The 16436-nt window shown below is 38.7% G+C and overlaps 1 protein-coding gene across 1 annotated transcript in view; it reads left to right on the top strand.

Annotated features, from left to right (window-relative positions):
• Nucleotides 1–16436, top strand: part of HTRA3 (HtrA serine peptidase 3) — a 59564-nt gene that overhangs the window by 8832 nt on the left and 34296 nt on the right. The window contains exons 2-8 of the mRNA XM_080373481.1: nt 1306–1405; nt 3149–3371; nt 4067–4261; nt 6879–6911; nt 7576–7690; nt 14290–14338; nt 16117–16212. Coding sequence (XP_080229607.1) covers nt 1306–1405; nt 3149–3371; nt 4067–4261; nt 6879–6911; nt 7576–7690; nt 14290–14338; nt 16117–16212 — 811 coding nt within the window. The remainder of the gene's footprint in view (nt 1–1305; nt 1406–3148; nt 3372–4066; nt 4262–6878; nt 6912–7575; nt 7691–14289; nt 14339–16116; nt 16213–16436) is intronic.

The raw sequence follows: 16436 nt of genomic DNA, 5'->3' as shown, positions 1-16436 counted from the left end.
CTGTTTGAGTGTGGTGATATGTCCCCTAGCATATGTTTAACGTATGTGTTGATATGTCCCCATGCATTAGGGACAGCAGAAAGTATGACATGCTAGCACAAGCAATATTACAACTTTGTGATGTTTTGATGTTAGAATCCAGGATGTTGTGACAGTAGAAACCAGGATGCTGATGCTGTGTTTTTTTCCCTCTCTAAGATCTTAATTCCACAGAATTATATTCAGTATTCATAAATGCTGTGTATAGTGCTGTGTAATGTAGTACTACGCTGGCTTCTATCAGAACACTTAGTATTTAGTAAACTGTTGCTATGCCCAGCTGCTTGTGACAGCTAAAATGTGAATTTGCAAAACTTCTTAGGTGCTAAGGTTATCATTTACAGCAGGTTTCTTATGTGTCTGCTTCAGAAAAATCCCAACTTGGGTTCTAAATGCCGTTCCCAAATGCCGTGGCTATATTACTTAGCACTTGTTAGACCACGTCTAGAGTGCTGCATCCGGTTTTAGACCCCTCAGTACGAGAATGGTGTTGACAAACTGGAGCGAGTTCAGGAGATCATGGGGTTTGGGGTGGGGTGCGGGCTGGACATATCTCCTGCGAGAAGAAGCTGAGGGAACTGGGCTTGTTCAGCCTGGGGAGCAGAAAGCTTCAGGAGGACATAACAGCAGCCTTCTTGTGCTAATGAGGAAATTCCCAGGAAGATGGAGCCAGGCTTTTCACAGTGGTGCTTAGTAGGAGGATGAGAGACAACGGGTATGACTTGAAATGGGTGTCAACAAGAGAGGTCCAGACTAGATACACAAAAAAACTTCTACCTCATGGAGGACAGTGAAGCAGTGGGACAAGCTGTCCAGAGAGTTTCTGGAGTCTCCATCATTGGAGTTTTACAAGTTCCAGCTGGACAGAACCTTTGAGCAACCTGGTGTGCCTTTGTAGCCGACCCAGCTTTGAGCAGGAGGTTGAACTAGAGATCTCCTGAGTCCTTTCTGGCCTGACATCCTACTGCCCTATGTGTTTTGGGTAATAATAGCTGTCCTGAGAAAAATACGCCAGACAAGCCTCGTAGACTTCCAAGAAAGCCAAAGAACTTATAGCCAAGTAATGCTGATATTTAATTTTCTCAGAATCTGCCAAAATGCTGGATAAGTTTCGAACAATCTTAGTGATTTTGATTCCTTTTCCAATACCTGTTTGGAAACTATCCCAGTAGGAGAAACAAACCAATTCAAAGCATTTTTATCTCACTTACTTGGCAAAAAAGGGTATTGTCTTATTAACATATCCAATTCTTTCTGCTAGTATAGGTCACCTACAGTCCAGCAGCCCAAGATACAAATTCAACTTCATAGCAGATGTGGTGGAAAAGATTGCACCTGCAGTTGTGCACATAGAACTTTTTCTCAGGTAACGCTTCGAATTCTTTGTATTTTAATTGCATTGTTTAACAACTGCCTACAAAGGTTTTCCAGTGTAGTAACCTTCATTTTGAGTTCTTGAAGTTCACAGAATACTCTGAAACATTACAGCAGACTCATTGTTCCAGAGAACCACCCATTTGTGTGTTTTGTTCCTGTTTACTAGATTTATTTTATTTGGCTACAGTCTACAGTACTTTACAATATATATTGTCTGCCATAAAATGTCTCATCTTTGGACATCTCTTCAGCCTTCACTAAAATGTGTTGCTTGTTGGATTATGTTTATTATCTGAGTTTAAAAAATACTAGTCCAGAAGGTAAGCTGGAAAAACATTGCTCCTTGTTGCTTATTCTACTTTCAACGAGAGGTGATTTTTATTTTGGTAGGGAGAACATTAAGAGGTAGCATGTTGACCAGATGTAACCTATCTAAACACAAAAATTATTTCTGATAGGAAAAAAATATACTAAATTTGCTGACCAAAACATACCGTTATTCAGTGTACTGAAGCTGGAGCTAAGGTGGCAAGTTTAACACTGAGTGCTCAAAAGAACCTGAGAGACAGGTTTAACATCAAGTGTTCAAACCAGCCTGCTGTCAGAACAAATTACTGCAAATATTATAGGTACTCCATTAACTGAATACATTGCTGCTTGGCGTGCTCTATTTTTGCATATACTTGAGAATTTTTATAGGGTTTTTTAATATCCAAAATTGAGATAATCAGTATTTTTGAGACATAGCTTTATGCACACAGTGATTGGTCTTTTGAGAGTGTTACAGCTGAAGATGTTTAAGATCTGTGTATATATAGTTAAGATTTTTCTTTCCCTGCAAGTAAATGTTTTTCCAGCAGCCTGCTGGGCACTAATTGTGATACTGCCTTCTGCCTGGGATTGGCTCCAATTCTTTATTGCTGAATAGCCCAGAACATTCAAACAATTTCCTAATAAGGACCACATCTTGGAAGAAAGAAGAATTTGTGGACCTTTTCTCATCTTCTGCCCAGGCACTTTCTGTTCCCCTAACAAATCTAAGGTTGTTACAGCAGTTGTTGATGGAGACAAGTCATAATACTTTAAACAGTTTATAAAGTCTTTTAACTGTCTATATTGCAGCAAATCTTGTTTCCCTCCAAGTTTTACCCATTGCTAGTGTTTTTCATTTCTTTTCTTTCACATTTTCTCAGTCCTTTCAGTTTCCAGACATGATTTTTCCTGCCAGTCTACACTTGGGTTTCATGATTCCCTGAGGTGTCACCTCTTCCATTGTTCCTCTGTCCAGCTGCAAATGTTCCTCCTTCTTCCCTTTTTCTCTTTAGAGGACCAGTCCATTTGTCTGCCCTACTATTTCCTGTTGTTGTTTTATTCCCGTATGGAAGCAGCAACTGGTGGGATCAGATGGGCTCCTCCTCCTTCCCTTTTTGTCACCTAGCCTCTCCTGCAAGGAAGCCTATAAAGATAGAACTGGAAATCAAAGGAAAAGGGCCCTGCGGGTTGTCTGAAAACCTCAGTTCCTGTCTCCCTGAATGACTAAAAGAGATCATAATTTTCAGCAAAGGATCCTTTCTTTGTCAATTATTTTAAATTTAATTTTTGTAAGGGTTGTAACTTTGGTCATCAAATGCTTTGTTGTTTCTCAAGGTGAAAGGTGGTAAATGATTCCTAATGTAATTGTCTCTTAGGTTATGCTTCCCTTTTGAGTTATAATTACTTACATTTTGTACAGGCACCCTCTCTTTGGTCGAAATGTCCCGCTTTCCAGTGGATCTGGGTTTATTATGTCTGATTCTGGTTTAATCGTGACCAATGCCCACGTGGTGTCAAGCACCAATGCTGTATCAGGCAGACAACAATTGAAAGTGCAGCTACAGAATGGAGACACCTATGAAGCAACCATCAAAGACATTGACAAGAAATCTGACATTGCAACAATAAAGATTCACCCTAAGGTGAGTGGCATAAACAGGTGAGTGAATTACTTTGGGAACCCTATTTCAGTTTCATTTAGTATAGAGTGACTGGATGAAATATATGTTTAGGGATTCCTTGGGCGTATATCTGGGGGAAAGCAATGTACTGAAATTTTGGCCTGGAAATTTTTCCTCTTAGAATTAAATTATCTTCTGTGCTAGGAACTGCTAAAAATGGACAAAACAACAACAAAGAAATGCAGCTCCATTAATGTATGGCCAGATTCTGCTATCTTTACCTGAAGACCCTGGCTATTTTGGCTAATCCTGCTAGCTTCGTTCCAGTACATGGACGGCAAGGTGGTACATAGTGTAGGGAGAATGGCAGTCTGATGAACAGTTAGTTTGTGTGCTGTTTGTAGGAGGAGGGAACAATCTGCTGAAAAACAGGGAAGTCTGTGTCAGAATCTTGCTGGCTCTTTTTTTTTTTACTGGATGAAACTGCAAGGTACAAAAACTAACACTTTGTTTCTGGGGACAGTTTAAAGCAGTAATGTGCTGCAGTATACTAATTTTACCTGATGTAAGTTTTGGGTAAACGATAGTGAGTGGCTCTTTCATTAATGTAGTGGAAAGTGTGTGTTCCTAACTTTTTGCTAGTTTTTGATCTTTCCAGTCAGGTTATTTTCAGGTATAATCTAATGTTTGCCTCTTTCTTTCTGTGTTTATTTAAGAAAAAACTACCAGTATTGTTACTGGGACACTCTGCTGATCTGAGGCCAGGAGAATTTGTGGTGGCAATTGGAAGTCCATTTGCCTTACAGAACACCGTGACAACAGGTATTGTCAGCACTGCTCAGCGAGATGGCAAAGAACTTGGCCTGCGGGACTCTGATATGGATTATGTTCAGACAGATGCTATTATCAATGTAAGTACTAGGTATGCGAGGAGCTGAGTTTTGCAGTCCTGGGACCTTGAAATCCCCACCTATTCAGCAGGGAAGTGTGTGCTTGTAAAGATGAATCCACTAAAATAAAAGCTTTGTTTAATAACAGGAATAGTCTGCTCTTATAAAAGCTATACAGTGTCTGTAAGTTGTATTCAGGCTTTAGTGTTGTGAAAGGTATAATAAATAAAACTACCCTGCTTGAGGTTGTCTGTGGAGGTGTTACATATGACAGACCCTCTCATTCAGTAGTTTGTGCAGTAACACATGATTGTACAGACCAGCAGTAAATCGGCACATTTCTCTTTCTGCTTGTTCAGCTGACCTGGCCAAGCAAGCTGTAGAACAGGGCCAAAGTTTCATTCATCTCCATGCATTAGAACCAGATGGAGTAGTCAAGTTGATAGTGTCTGCTTAAATTTAACGACAGGACACCCAGCTAAGAACTTAAGGAGGGGGCCGGTTTTTTGTTGTTCTTGTTTTCCCTTTGCATATCACATGCTCCAAGTAAAAATCTAGATGTAAAATATCTAAAATTTGAGATAGTTTGGAGTTAAGTGTCCCAGCACTGCATGTTCTATAGAAATACACGAAAATAATGTCCCTTTAGAGCAGCTTGGAGGGATCCAAAGAGCTTAAATAAAGTCCTTGGGTGCGTATGTAACTTGTGCAGATTCTAAAACAAGTGTTGCTTGCATATCTGAGGTAGAAAATGTCCTGAAATTTTATGGCATAAATCTGTTATACATTGAAAGAGATATATTTTCAGGATTTATTTGCCGAACCTCAAAGTCAAATTTGACATAACAAGTCATAAGTCTTAGCTTTTTACACAGGCAAAGCGCTTCAGAAATGTTTATCATCATAGACTTGTTGAGAGAAACTGTATGGGAAGAAAGAAGGTAATTACTTTTCATGCTAGATACTACGTGGAAGTGAGCTTTTTCAAAAAGCTTCTATATGAATCAGGAGCTGGACCTCTTAAGACATTTAATTGGAATTACTCTCTTCAGTCGTGTAAGGAGAATAGGAGAACTTATGCAAAATGTGTTACTTGGGAGTGCACACTGAATTGGTGGCAGAGACAGAATTAGAACATGGGATTCTTGACTTCACGCCTATACACATTCCTCAAGATCACACTGCTTCCTTGTGTGTACACTAGACATTCAGTGTCCTCAGAAGCTAATGATCAAGTTTAGACAAGGATAGCGGAGTGTATCACATAATGCTAGACCAGATGGAATAGTGATAGCAGAGGAGGTAAGGAAAATGACAATATATTTATATGCTTTGCCATCTGAGACCACAAAATATGAAGATAGTCCCTGGCATAGGGATGCTTTGTGCTTAGCTGATATACTAGTTTTCTCCTGAGAATGGGAGGAGTTTGAGAGCTTCTCTGTTCAGAGCATTCCTGTGGCTCAGCCAAGACTTTCCTGCAGGAATGTGCATGCAGCTGCCTTCTGAGAAATGCTGGGTGAGCAGGAACATGGGGCAGGAGAAAACAAGGCCGTACGTTCCTAAATGGAGCTATGCTACATGTGCTGTAGTTCTTTCATTATCATGTTCTTCAAGCAGAAGACAAGTGAATGAAAGATGATATGCCGAGGAAGCCTGAAAAATCATTACCTTGGTTCCTTTGTGTCAGACATAAAAATCAAGTGTGTAGCCTGTGATTGCTGATACGATGTAAGAAACTGATCTCTGTTTAAACACAAACTTCAAAGCTGTTTTAAAAACTTTAAAGTCTCTTTTATTCTTCTAAGACTGTATAAAGTTTGCCCAGTGCTATCTAAGTATAAACAGTTCATACGGCTCGTGTTGCTATCATGCATCACTTAGCTTTTGTTTCTTTTGAGTAGTAAGTTGCTACTCTTGGCTGTGCAGTAGACCTGCTTGAAAACTCTGGCCTCACTCGGAAACAAACATGTTGGGCCAACATGAAGATGGACAGACTTCTCCAGCTCTCATTTCCTGTAGTACTGTTGGATGTTTCCTTTGACGGTCATTAGGTATTAGGCAATTTCAGGCTTCTCAGAGCTGCTTATATATGCCCTCTCTACAGACAGTCTGTGGTTACTAAATCAATCCTTACGTAGTACCTACCTCATAGCAATATGCTGTGATTAAATATGTAAAGCACTGTGTTCTCTGGTAAAGAGAGATTGACAGTGGTACAAACCAAAGTGATGAATAAAACTACTAAAGAATGGTATGTGCACCTCACTGAAATATAGCTTTAAATAGCAGTTAATTATTTCAAAACTTAGTTCTGAAAATCTTTAGAAGAATAAAAATACTAATTTTAACTATTTAATTATTCTTCTTAAACTTAGGATCTAACTATTTGGAGTGGTAAATTGCCACTCCTAAACTTAAGGCCTGTTTCTGGAAAAAAAATATCTTTACCACAAGAACTGTGAACGAGTAGGGTAAGACCTACCTGTAATCAGTGATCAATATTGTGTCTTTCAATGCTGCCTAAGAAATGACCTGCTCTCTTTCATTTACTTACAAACAAAATACTGTTTGAAATGAAAATTGCATTTCCTACCGTGAAGCACCAATTTATTGTTCCCTTATGTCATTTTTACAGTACGGCAACTCTGGAGGACCTCTAGTTAATCTGGTAAGTCCATGTGACCTGGCTTTTGTTTTGTTTCAAGAGCTATTTTGAAATTAGTGGAAGAATATTTTTTTGGAATGATTCATAGGTCATACCAGCTTACAGTCATTCAAGCTAATGATAGGCAGATACCCTGAAGCTAACACAAACTCTGCAAATTAGGTCTCAGTTCATACACCGTTGAAAAACATTTTATTATAAAGCAGAGGAAATTTTACACAGCAGTGAGGAAAATGGGATCTGGAAGGAGCAGTTAGGCTCATTCACACTATGAAACCTGGGATGCACGGCAAAGATGAGACCCGATTAATCCGCACAACTGATTTTAAAATAGATTGCTTAAAGCCAGCAGTGGTTTTGGAGGTCGGTGAATTGTGGCTGTAGTGGTAGTAGTGACTCCACTGCCCACTCAGCAGAGTGAATCTCTTTCCAAGTGGTGGGATGGACCTTGGATGAACAAACTGTACTGTAATCTCTCTGGCCATCACAGTTAAATGCAAAAAGGATTGTGAATCAGAGCCCAGATCCTCCCTTACAAGTAATGTTTATTTCTTGAGTGATTACAACACTCTAAAATTTCTTACAACAGCTTTTAACATGAAATGCTAAGCAATGAGCTGAACCCTGGCACTTAAGAGCAAATTAATCGGGTGCTGTCTCTCAACAGGATGGTGAAGTTATTGGGATTAATACCTTGAAGGTCACAGCTGGAATTTCTTTTGCTATTCCTTCAGACCGTATCACTCAGTTTCTCACAGAGTCACATGACAAACAAAGTAAAGGTAAGATCTGCAAGAAACAGTGACATCTTTGAGTTATTATCCTGATCTGTCATTGAAGTGCCAAAAGACATGGGTTGTCTTTGCAGGTCAGTGAATTGTGGCTGTAGTGGTAGTAGTGACTCCACTGCCTGTTACTGAAAGGAGCAGCATTTTTTTACAGTATAAAACACTTGGAAATAGAAAACAGCTTCAGTGAAGTAGGAGAGAGAGACATTGTGTTACTCAAACGCCCAAAGAGTAGACAGTATCTGTATAAATCTGGGGAAAACAGCCTCTGAGAACAGTGAGGACACAGCCTCAGATGATTTTAAGAACAAATGGTGACTTGGTCAAGGAGTCTTATCCTCAAATATTGTCCAAACAAAAAGGAGATTGAAATGTATTGTGGAGAATAAGGTCAAAACTTTTTAAAACACTTGTCCATAGATGGAGTATAGTGTGTGCACTATCAATGGATGATCTTTATTTTGCTATGGTCATCTATGTCAGTGCTATACAATTGGATATTGTGCTAGATTCTCAGACCCCAGTGGAGATAGAGCTGTGTTCTAATTCCTGAAAAAATACAAAGGCAAGCAGGGGGAGAGGCTGAAAAAAAGAAAAGCCTCTGCACCAAAGAGCATATAAATCTGAATATACCAGCAACTGACAACTGCAGTACTCTGGACTTTTTTGATGTGCCTGCCTCATATATGTCACACTGTATTAGGTGTCATTCTACATGCTGCACAGCCAAAGCTGATCTAGTAATGTTTCATCCAAGCCAAACCTTCCTTTCTCTTTTGCTTGCCAATTTATCTGTCTACACCCTACTCGTCTTTTATCATGACTGTTGGCTGCTGCTTCTCTTGAATCTTCTTGATATTAATCTTGTCTTCTCCTGAGTTCATCCTAATTGCTGATGCCAGGGTTATTCCCCTACACTATTGTGCTCAGTGTTCTCTCAGATACTGTTATTTCAGAAACTTCCCTTAGTCAGAGGTCTTAAAGTTATGCATCTGCTTGTGTATTTGAGACCATCGCAATTCTGATGGGTCCCCTCATCTGTGTTTTGCCGACTTCCCCAAATCGGATTGTTTTCACTTGTTGATTTGGGGGAGGGGAGTTGGTGAAAGAAGTTGTTAATTATGTGCTGAAAAGTACATTTCAAACTAGCTGAAATAGTTTTGTTTCAGCCAACAAGTCAAAAGAACTATTTATTCACCCAGGTTACTAACTGTTTGTTGGCTTCTGAGAGACGCAGGTCTGTATCATTAGTGATGTTCCCCTTCAGAACCAAACCGCTCATCTCAAAACAGGGAGGAGCGATGGCTTGCTCTGCTGGCATGGCTCTAGGGGCAGGAATGCAAGGCTTGTGCAGAAAGCCCACCATTTGCCAGTGAGTTCCTGGAAACTAGGGCTGGAAAGTCAGTGAAGGCTAGAGATGTTGCCACTGAAATCAGCCACCTTGCTCCTTCAGGCACCTTTGCCTCCAGAGAATGATGAATCCACTGAGCCCAGATAGAGGGCCTAGAGATAACTTTGCCTGTGGAACCCTAAGAGAAAACATAGTGAAATTTAATCTTGAGATTGGAACATACTGATTTTTTTTTTATCATTTGCATTATCCCCTAATCAAAGGAGAAGGATGCACACTCACTCATAGCATTAGTGTGACCATTAGTGCTTGGTATAACCCTGGGTACAGGCAGTTTTTAGTTTTTTGATTTTTTTTTTCTTTGCTTGTCTGAAGTACCTTTTGTACTTTTGCTGCAGGCAGAAGCACAGTCATTTAGAGGCCTTGATGCACAGAGAAGGAGAATTTCTAGGAGATACTTTCACCATATTTGAGACATAGAATTTTCATGTTTGTTGTATAGGCGTTATTTCTCAATATAGGGAATTTATGTAAGCAGAATTTTTGGGCTGTTTTTATCATGTTTTCTTTTGCTCCAATTAAGTTTCAGAAGTTTCAGTGGGATCCACCCTTATGGTACAGTTAAATCATAGAAATAAGTTTAAGGATATTAACATTTTGCTTTAACTAACATATTTCCTGAAGATGATAAAACTCCCTTAGGAAACTGATTTTCGCAGATTTACTCTGGCGTGTAAGAGATATTAAACAATATTTTGAGTAAGCTTGAATTTAGTCTTTAAATCTGAGTTGATCAGATAACTACCAGTTTTATATAGAAGGCATATATTTTTGAAGTCACATCCATTGCATATAACTGCAAATATGTAATCTACTGATGTACAGGAGTGGAGAAGGGGAGGAAAAAGGAGAGGACAGTATCTGAATGCAGTGTCTGCAATGATTATGATTATCTAAGCATTCTATATTACCTAATGCATGGGTAATACATTATAATAGCTAATAGATAATTTTTGACCAACGATTTACCACATTCTTCATAGAGATATTTATCTTTTGAATGATCTGAAAGTCTTTACTGATTTCAGATTTATCAGTAATAGTGTTAACCTCCTTTTATAGTTAGGAATTACTAAACTGGTGCATGAAGTTAAGTGTCTCCATTTAATCTCAGTTTTTAACCATCTGTGTGTTCTGTCTTTACCTCCAGAAGTCATAGATATATTTAAGCATTGACTGTTTTGACTGGGTTGTTTTTTGTTGTTGTTGTTTGGTGTTTTGGTTTTGTTTTTTTCTTTTTTTTTTTTTTTTTTTTACTTCAGTGTCTTTTATTAGTATCCCGTAGGAATTTCTCGATTTCAGTCTTGGCTCTGCCATCTATTTCTAGTTTACACTTGAGAAGGATGGTAAAAGTAGAAAGTGTTCAAACATGGATCCTCTAGAATGGAAGACAGTAAGTTAGCAATTTGACAAAATATTAAAGAGAAAATCCAGCCTAAGAGGTCAGCCTGGGCTCTCATATTATTTTAGCAGAGAAGTGAATAAACCTTGTTTCAGATGGGCAAGGAGAAATAGGGGAGTTCTGCATTGGCCACACCAATTCATTTATATGAATCCTCTTACATTCCCAGAACACTTCATTGGTTGTGTTGAAACTATATGCTTACCTGTGTATTTTTATGATTATTAATGATAATTATTACCAATAAACATTAGGGCTGCTTAGGAGGCTTGCTAAGTATAGATTCAGAATACTGATTAAATTCAGCTATGCATTTATATGTGATGATGCACATTATTTGGCATTATAGATTTGAGCTGTTTTCATGGTTTCTGTTTGGCAATGGAATATTTTCTTAAATTCTTTCAGGACTGCTCATGCAATCTGTAAGACCATCTTAAGTGCAAAAGGAGCAAGCAGAGAAGTAGGAATTTAGCCTGCCACTTGAATAAAAAGTGCAGGATTCGTTTCTTCACTCAGAAATCTTGGCGATATCCTGGCCCTACTGAAACCAACTGTAATGGGGATACTCATGTGCCAGAGTTAACTCATGTCCATAAGAGTCTGAGTACCTGACCCCTTCATTTGGATTTATCAGGGGTTTTTTTGCCACAGTTTATAAGTCATAAACACTTCTACCTTCAGCCTGTGATTATCTCTCTAGTTACCTAGTATCTCTACTATTATAAGCATCGGTAAAACCAGAAAGGTTTCACACTAAAGCAAATGCTTTCCTTACTGTGGAACAGAAATCTCCATAGTGAACTGCTTCTAGATACTTGGGGTCAGCTGCTTGTGACTTTGTATTAATGCAAAACAGATTTAAGTTTAAACTAGTAGTTGAAGCTGGTTTGCGTTACTTTGTACCACTGGAATCAGTATTCAGTCTGGCCTGCTGTTTACAAAAATGAAATGAGATTTGAATATCTCTCTCTGCTGTGCTATGCTCCAGCTTTAAGTGGTTTCCCATTTGTTCAAGCTGATTGTTCCTATGTATTGGCCTTCTTTTGATTGCTGCTGGGACTTCACCCTGGTGACGTGCTTCTCAGATTTACAGCCTCACTTTATTCCAGTTCTCCTAATTATTTTTTCTTCTGCCTCATGATTGCACAAATTGCCTGAATGACAGGTTTTGAGACTTTCATTCACAGAACAGATGTAATATGACAGTGTTAGTTCAAGGTGCCACACGCAGTTCTGCTAATGTGACTTAACCTTGACATCAAAATGCCTATCCTTTGGGGATGGTAAAACAGTGTAATAGCTTGTCTGTGCCTGTCCAGTGTCTGCTGATACTTCCAATAAACTGCATAATTATATTCCCTTTAATCATTGTTGATGAAAGCTTTGGTTCTTGTGCAAGATATTTGACTTAAGTTAAACTGAATGGAATGGACTTCTGCAAAACAAGACAAGTATTTTTTATATATGTATATTTTTAACCTGTATTCTGACATAAGAAATGGCTGGAGGATGGGAAGGGGGGTAATCTAGTCTCTGCTGCTAAAATAATGATTAGATCATAGCTGTTAGTTTTATTTTATACAGTAGCCTGCTACTGTTACAGTATGAACCACTGTTTGCAGGGTGGCAAACTTATTTTGGAGAGAGGGCTGAAGGCCATTTTGAATTTTAATGCATGAACATGAATGAAATGATACCCCAACCTGCCCAAAGATGATGGTAGAATAAGACTTCTAGTTTTAAATAAGTCTGTAGTTACCAGATTTATTTGTACCCCCCACCCCAAACCTCATTTTATCATTAGCCACTGGGGAATTAATGCCCTTTTTGATCAGCAGCATTTCTGCTTTGGTTTTCTGTTCTTGCCCAATCTCATCCTTGCTGCTTTATTTCTTCCAGATAGGTTTCTCTTGTCCCTTCTTTCATTTTTCTTTCATGGAAACATTCCTAACTCATGCCCCAGAATATGCTTTGTGCTTCTGCATATTTTGCATCACACAGGTGATGACCAGTAGCAAACCGTTTAATGCAAACAGTAAACTGTCACCAGAGAGTCTGTCATCTGTGTTTCATGAAGACAACTTAGATCATTTAACTGTCCACTTTACAGGGATGGAGGGATTATTTTCAGGTGGAGAATTATCATGTTTGGATATTTTTAAAAAGTGAAAAACTATGTTTATGCCAGGTAGACTAGAGAAGCGCTGTGAATTACACTAGGTCATGGCCATGCCCAAAGCTTTTGAGACTTCGGTTTTGAGTAGTTAGACTTCTTCAAGACACTTTTACTGTAGCTGACTTTGATCGCATTAGTTTCACTTTAAAGCAGAAGAGAGCCAGAACAGTTCAGGGAATAACAGGGGTGACAGTTACAGTTGTAAGATTGTTCAGTGTGTAGCAAATCCAATGTTTAGTAGTTTAGTAGCCAACATTTTCACTGATGCTAATGGGAATATTGGACATGTATAAGATTCAGGACCAATTCCTTTACTTGGGACTATTTTTCTTGGAAAGAATAAGGGTTAGAAAGACTGTGTGCATCTCCTTTTCAAACTGTTTCCTCACATGAGAACATGGAGAAGCTCAAAGAAATTCTGAAGTAGTTATGCTGGAACAAGTAAGGGGAAAAGCTGTTTCATACCGGATATAACTAACTACTGAAGCAGTCACTTCAGGAAGTCATCAAACTGCATTTTTTTTTTCATAAGACAGCTGTGCAATATCATGATTACTAAAAGCCAACCGCAGAAGTGTGGTGCTGTTTCTAAAGGAGTAAATTTTCACCATTTAAAATTCTACAGTCTTGGCTAATCATAGAATAGTTTGGATTGGAAGGGACTGTTTAAGGTCATCTAGGCCAACTCCCTCTGCAGTGAGCAGGCACATCTTCAGCTAGATCAGGTTGGTCAGAGCCCTGTCCAGTCTGACCTTGAGTATTTCCAGGAATGGGGCATCTACCACCCACCTCTCTGGGCAACCTGTTCCAGTGTTTCATCACCCTCATAATAAAAATTTTCTTCCTTATATCTCATCTAAATCTACCTTCTTTGAGTTTAAAACGGTTACCCCTTGTCCTATTGCAGCAGACCTTGCTAAAAAGTTTGTTCCCATCTTTCTTATAAGCCCCCTCGAAGTATTGAAAGGCTGTAATAAAGTCTCCCTGGAGCCTTATCTTCTCCAAGCTGAACAACCACAACTCTCTCAGTGTTTCTTCATAGGAAAGGTGTTCCATCCCTATGATCATTTTTGTGATCACTTTGGCTAAGGTGTATGGGGTTTTTTTACTTTTAATTCTTTGGGGTAGAAATAACAAGCCATTTGCATTAGAATCAGTGTGAGTCTTTTGGTTGTCCTTTCCCTGAAAGGTGGAAATTGTAATTTCTTTAAATCCCATTTCTACATTTTAGTGAGAACACCATATGATTGAATTGTCTTGACCAGTTTCAGATGAAATGGTAGTTGGTTAAGAAATTTTCCATTTACTGAAGTCATGTGATTAGTAGATCACAGAATTCTTCCTGAGTTTCCTGAAGGAAAACTAGTGGAGTATAAATGAGCTTCTCTCTTACTCTCATTTGCAGGGAGAGGGATTGTCATTGTGTACACCAATGCTAACCAAAATAAAAAATGACCTCAGTGTAGATGTGTATGACTTCTACTTGGTTTTATCGAAAGCTGATGACTTAAAATACATGTCAATTAAAATGGGATTTTTCAAAGTAGTTACTTTGTCAATGTTTGCCAAAATTTCTTATATATACTTTGTATTACTTTCAGATGGGAAGAAGCGTTTCATTGGCATCAGAATGCTGACAATAACACCTGCGTAAGTATCTTGGAAAAGTAGTCTGTATGATCATGCATACACCATGTGATCAATAGTGGTTCAGAACTTCATCATTCAGCTTTCATTACAAATTTCCAGAAAATCTAGAAGTGTGCATTTGCTTCTGTGAAATCTGTGAACATTTTAATGATGCTAGTGAAATACATGTTCTGAGACCTGGAAGATCACTGTCAGTCACTGTCTAAATACTGATAACGTTGGATGCTCTGTTGATAGCTGAGGGAAATTAGGAAGAGCCTGAACAGAGATTTTGGTTCTTCACGAGGATGTCTGGAGTTAACCCGGGTTTTAGGTGACATCTAAACAAGCTGCTCTTTTCAGGTGACTGAGTGCCAATGGCAGATTAGCTGCCTGAGGGTTTGGTGGTAGTTTTGTCAGTGCCAGTGGAGGCCATATGATGTGAGATTTAGTGCCTAATCATTAACTGGGAAGAAAGTAGTTGCTAAAGTGCAGAAGTAAAGCTTAATGCCTCCATGTTAACAAAGCCAGAATATGGGCACTCTCTTCCAGTTCTTTACTGTCTTTTCTGTCTCATGTTGCTTTGTGTCTTCCCATTATGAGGATATATTCTGGGATAACAAATGAGGAGTGTTATGGTTCTTGTGCAGCAGTAAGAGCACTTCCAGCATGGCAGTAGGCTACAGAATTAAACAAGACAATTTCCAGCTGGGGTTGTAGTAAAGCTGTCTTTTATTTATTGAGTTATACTCTTGCAGTCCTCCCCAGAGGGTCAGATCCTCAGCTGGAATGAATCGGTGTAATGGCATTAACATCACTGGGCCACCACTGATGGGGAGAAACTCAGAATGTTTCTCTGCATAATTGTGAAGTAAACGTGCTGAGATTTTACTGCTTTTGTGGCATCTAATGGAGCAGTGTAAGATGTCTCCAGGCCCGTTTCCAGGAAAGGACTACTTCCCCTAGTGTGTTTGCTTTAGTCATTTAATTGTTAGCTTCCTCATTAAAAAATCAATGAAGTGAGGCTATGTGCAGCCATTTTGGCTTGCTTTCCATCTAGGGACCCCAAGTTTTTGTGGCAGACAGCAGAGTAATCCATCATTAGTTTAAAACCATTTCTTTCCAGAAATGGGTTTTAAACCACACTGTACACAGACCTGAAATGATGTCATCCCCTCAGAAACGAGGGTATATTTTTAGAGTCTATTTTGCAGATGATTCCTGTCTTCTTTCTTTAGAAAGGGATGCACAAACAATCCTCAAGAAAATTTGAGGAAGTTGGTTTCCTTGGAAAACTCTCACGGTTCTCATCTACCTGATGACTGAAGTTATCAAAGGCTTTACTGTTCTAGATAAAGACAAACTAAGAATGACTTGCAAAATAAAAGTATCAAAATAGTTAGCAAACTTCTGCCCCACCACCAGCATTATTTTTTTTTGGAGCAGGAATGTCTTTTATCCCTGTACAGCACCTAGGACAGAGTGTGCTACTGTCTCTGTGCTCTTCTACAGTGCCATCTGTGCTACTGCCATAAATAGCAAAAGTCAGGTTCTTGCAGGAGATGTACAAGACCATTAAATACAGCATGCTTGGCACAGTTAAGTAGTTCTAACTCTTAAAAACCTGTATTACTGCTTTTAATCCAATTTCAAATCCCCTGTGTTCTCATCACAAGAACAAGAAGCAAACAGTTAAGTCATTCATTTTTGGTCACAAAAAAATGTGAGAATAAATAAGAATTTTTGAATGCTTCTGCTTTTGTAGTGGAATAAAATGCTGTATAACTTTGTTCTTTTAGCTTGGTGGAAGAACTGAAACACAATAATGCTGATTTTCCTGATGTCAGAAGTGGAATTTATGTACATGAAGTTGTTCCAAACTCACCTTCTCATAGGTATGTAGAGCACGTAATCTTCTTCACCATAAATAAATCTTCAGATAGATACTAGTAGGTAATATTTCTGTTTATATTCAATTACTTCCTCATACCAATCTTGATTTGTATTTAAACAAAAATTGTACCTTTACGTAAAAAAAAAAAATAAAAAGTCAAGATATTTGTGCTAAGATTCTACTCATGTCTAAAGAAGTGAAATATTTCAATAGCAGACTGTTTTA

The sequence above is a fragment of the Falco punctatus genome (assembly GCF_963210335.1).
Source record: "Falco punctatus genome assembly, chromosome: 1".
Lineage (NCBI taxonomy): Eukaryota > Metazoa > Chordata > Aves > Falconiformes > Falconidae > Falco > Falco punctatus.
The sequence above is the reverse complement of the archived record's forward strand: the minus strand, read 5'-3'. Positions and strand labels throughout refer to the sequence as shown.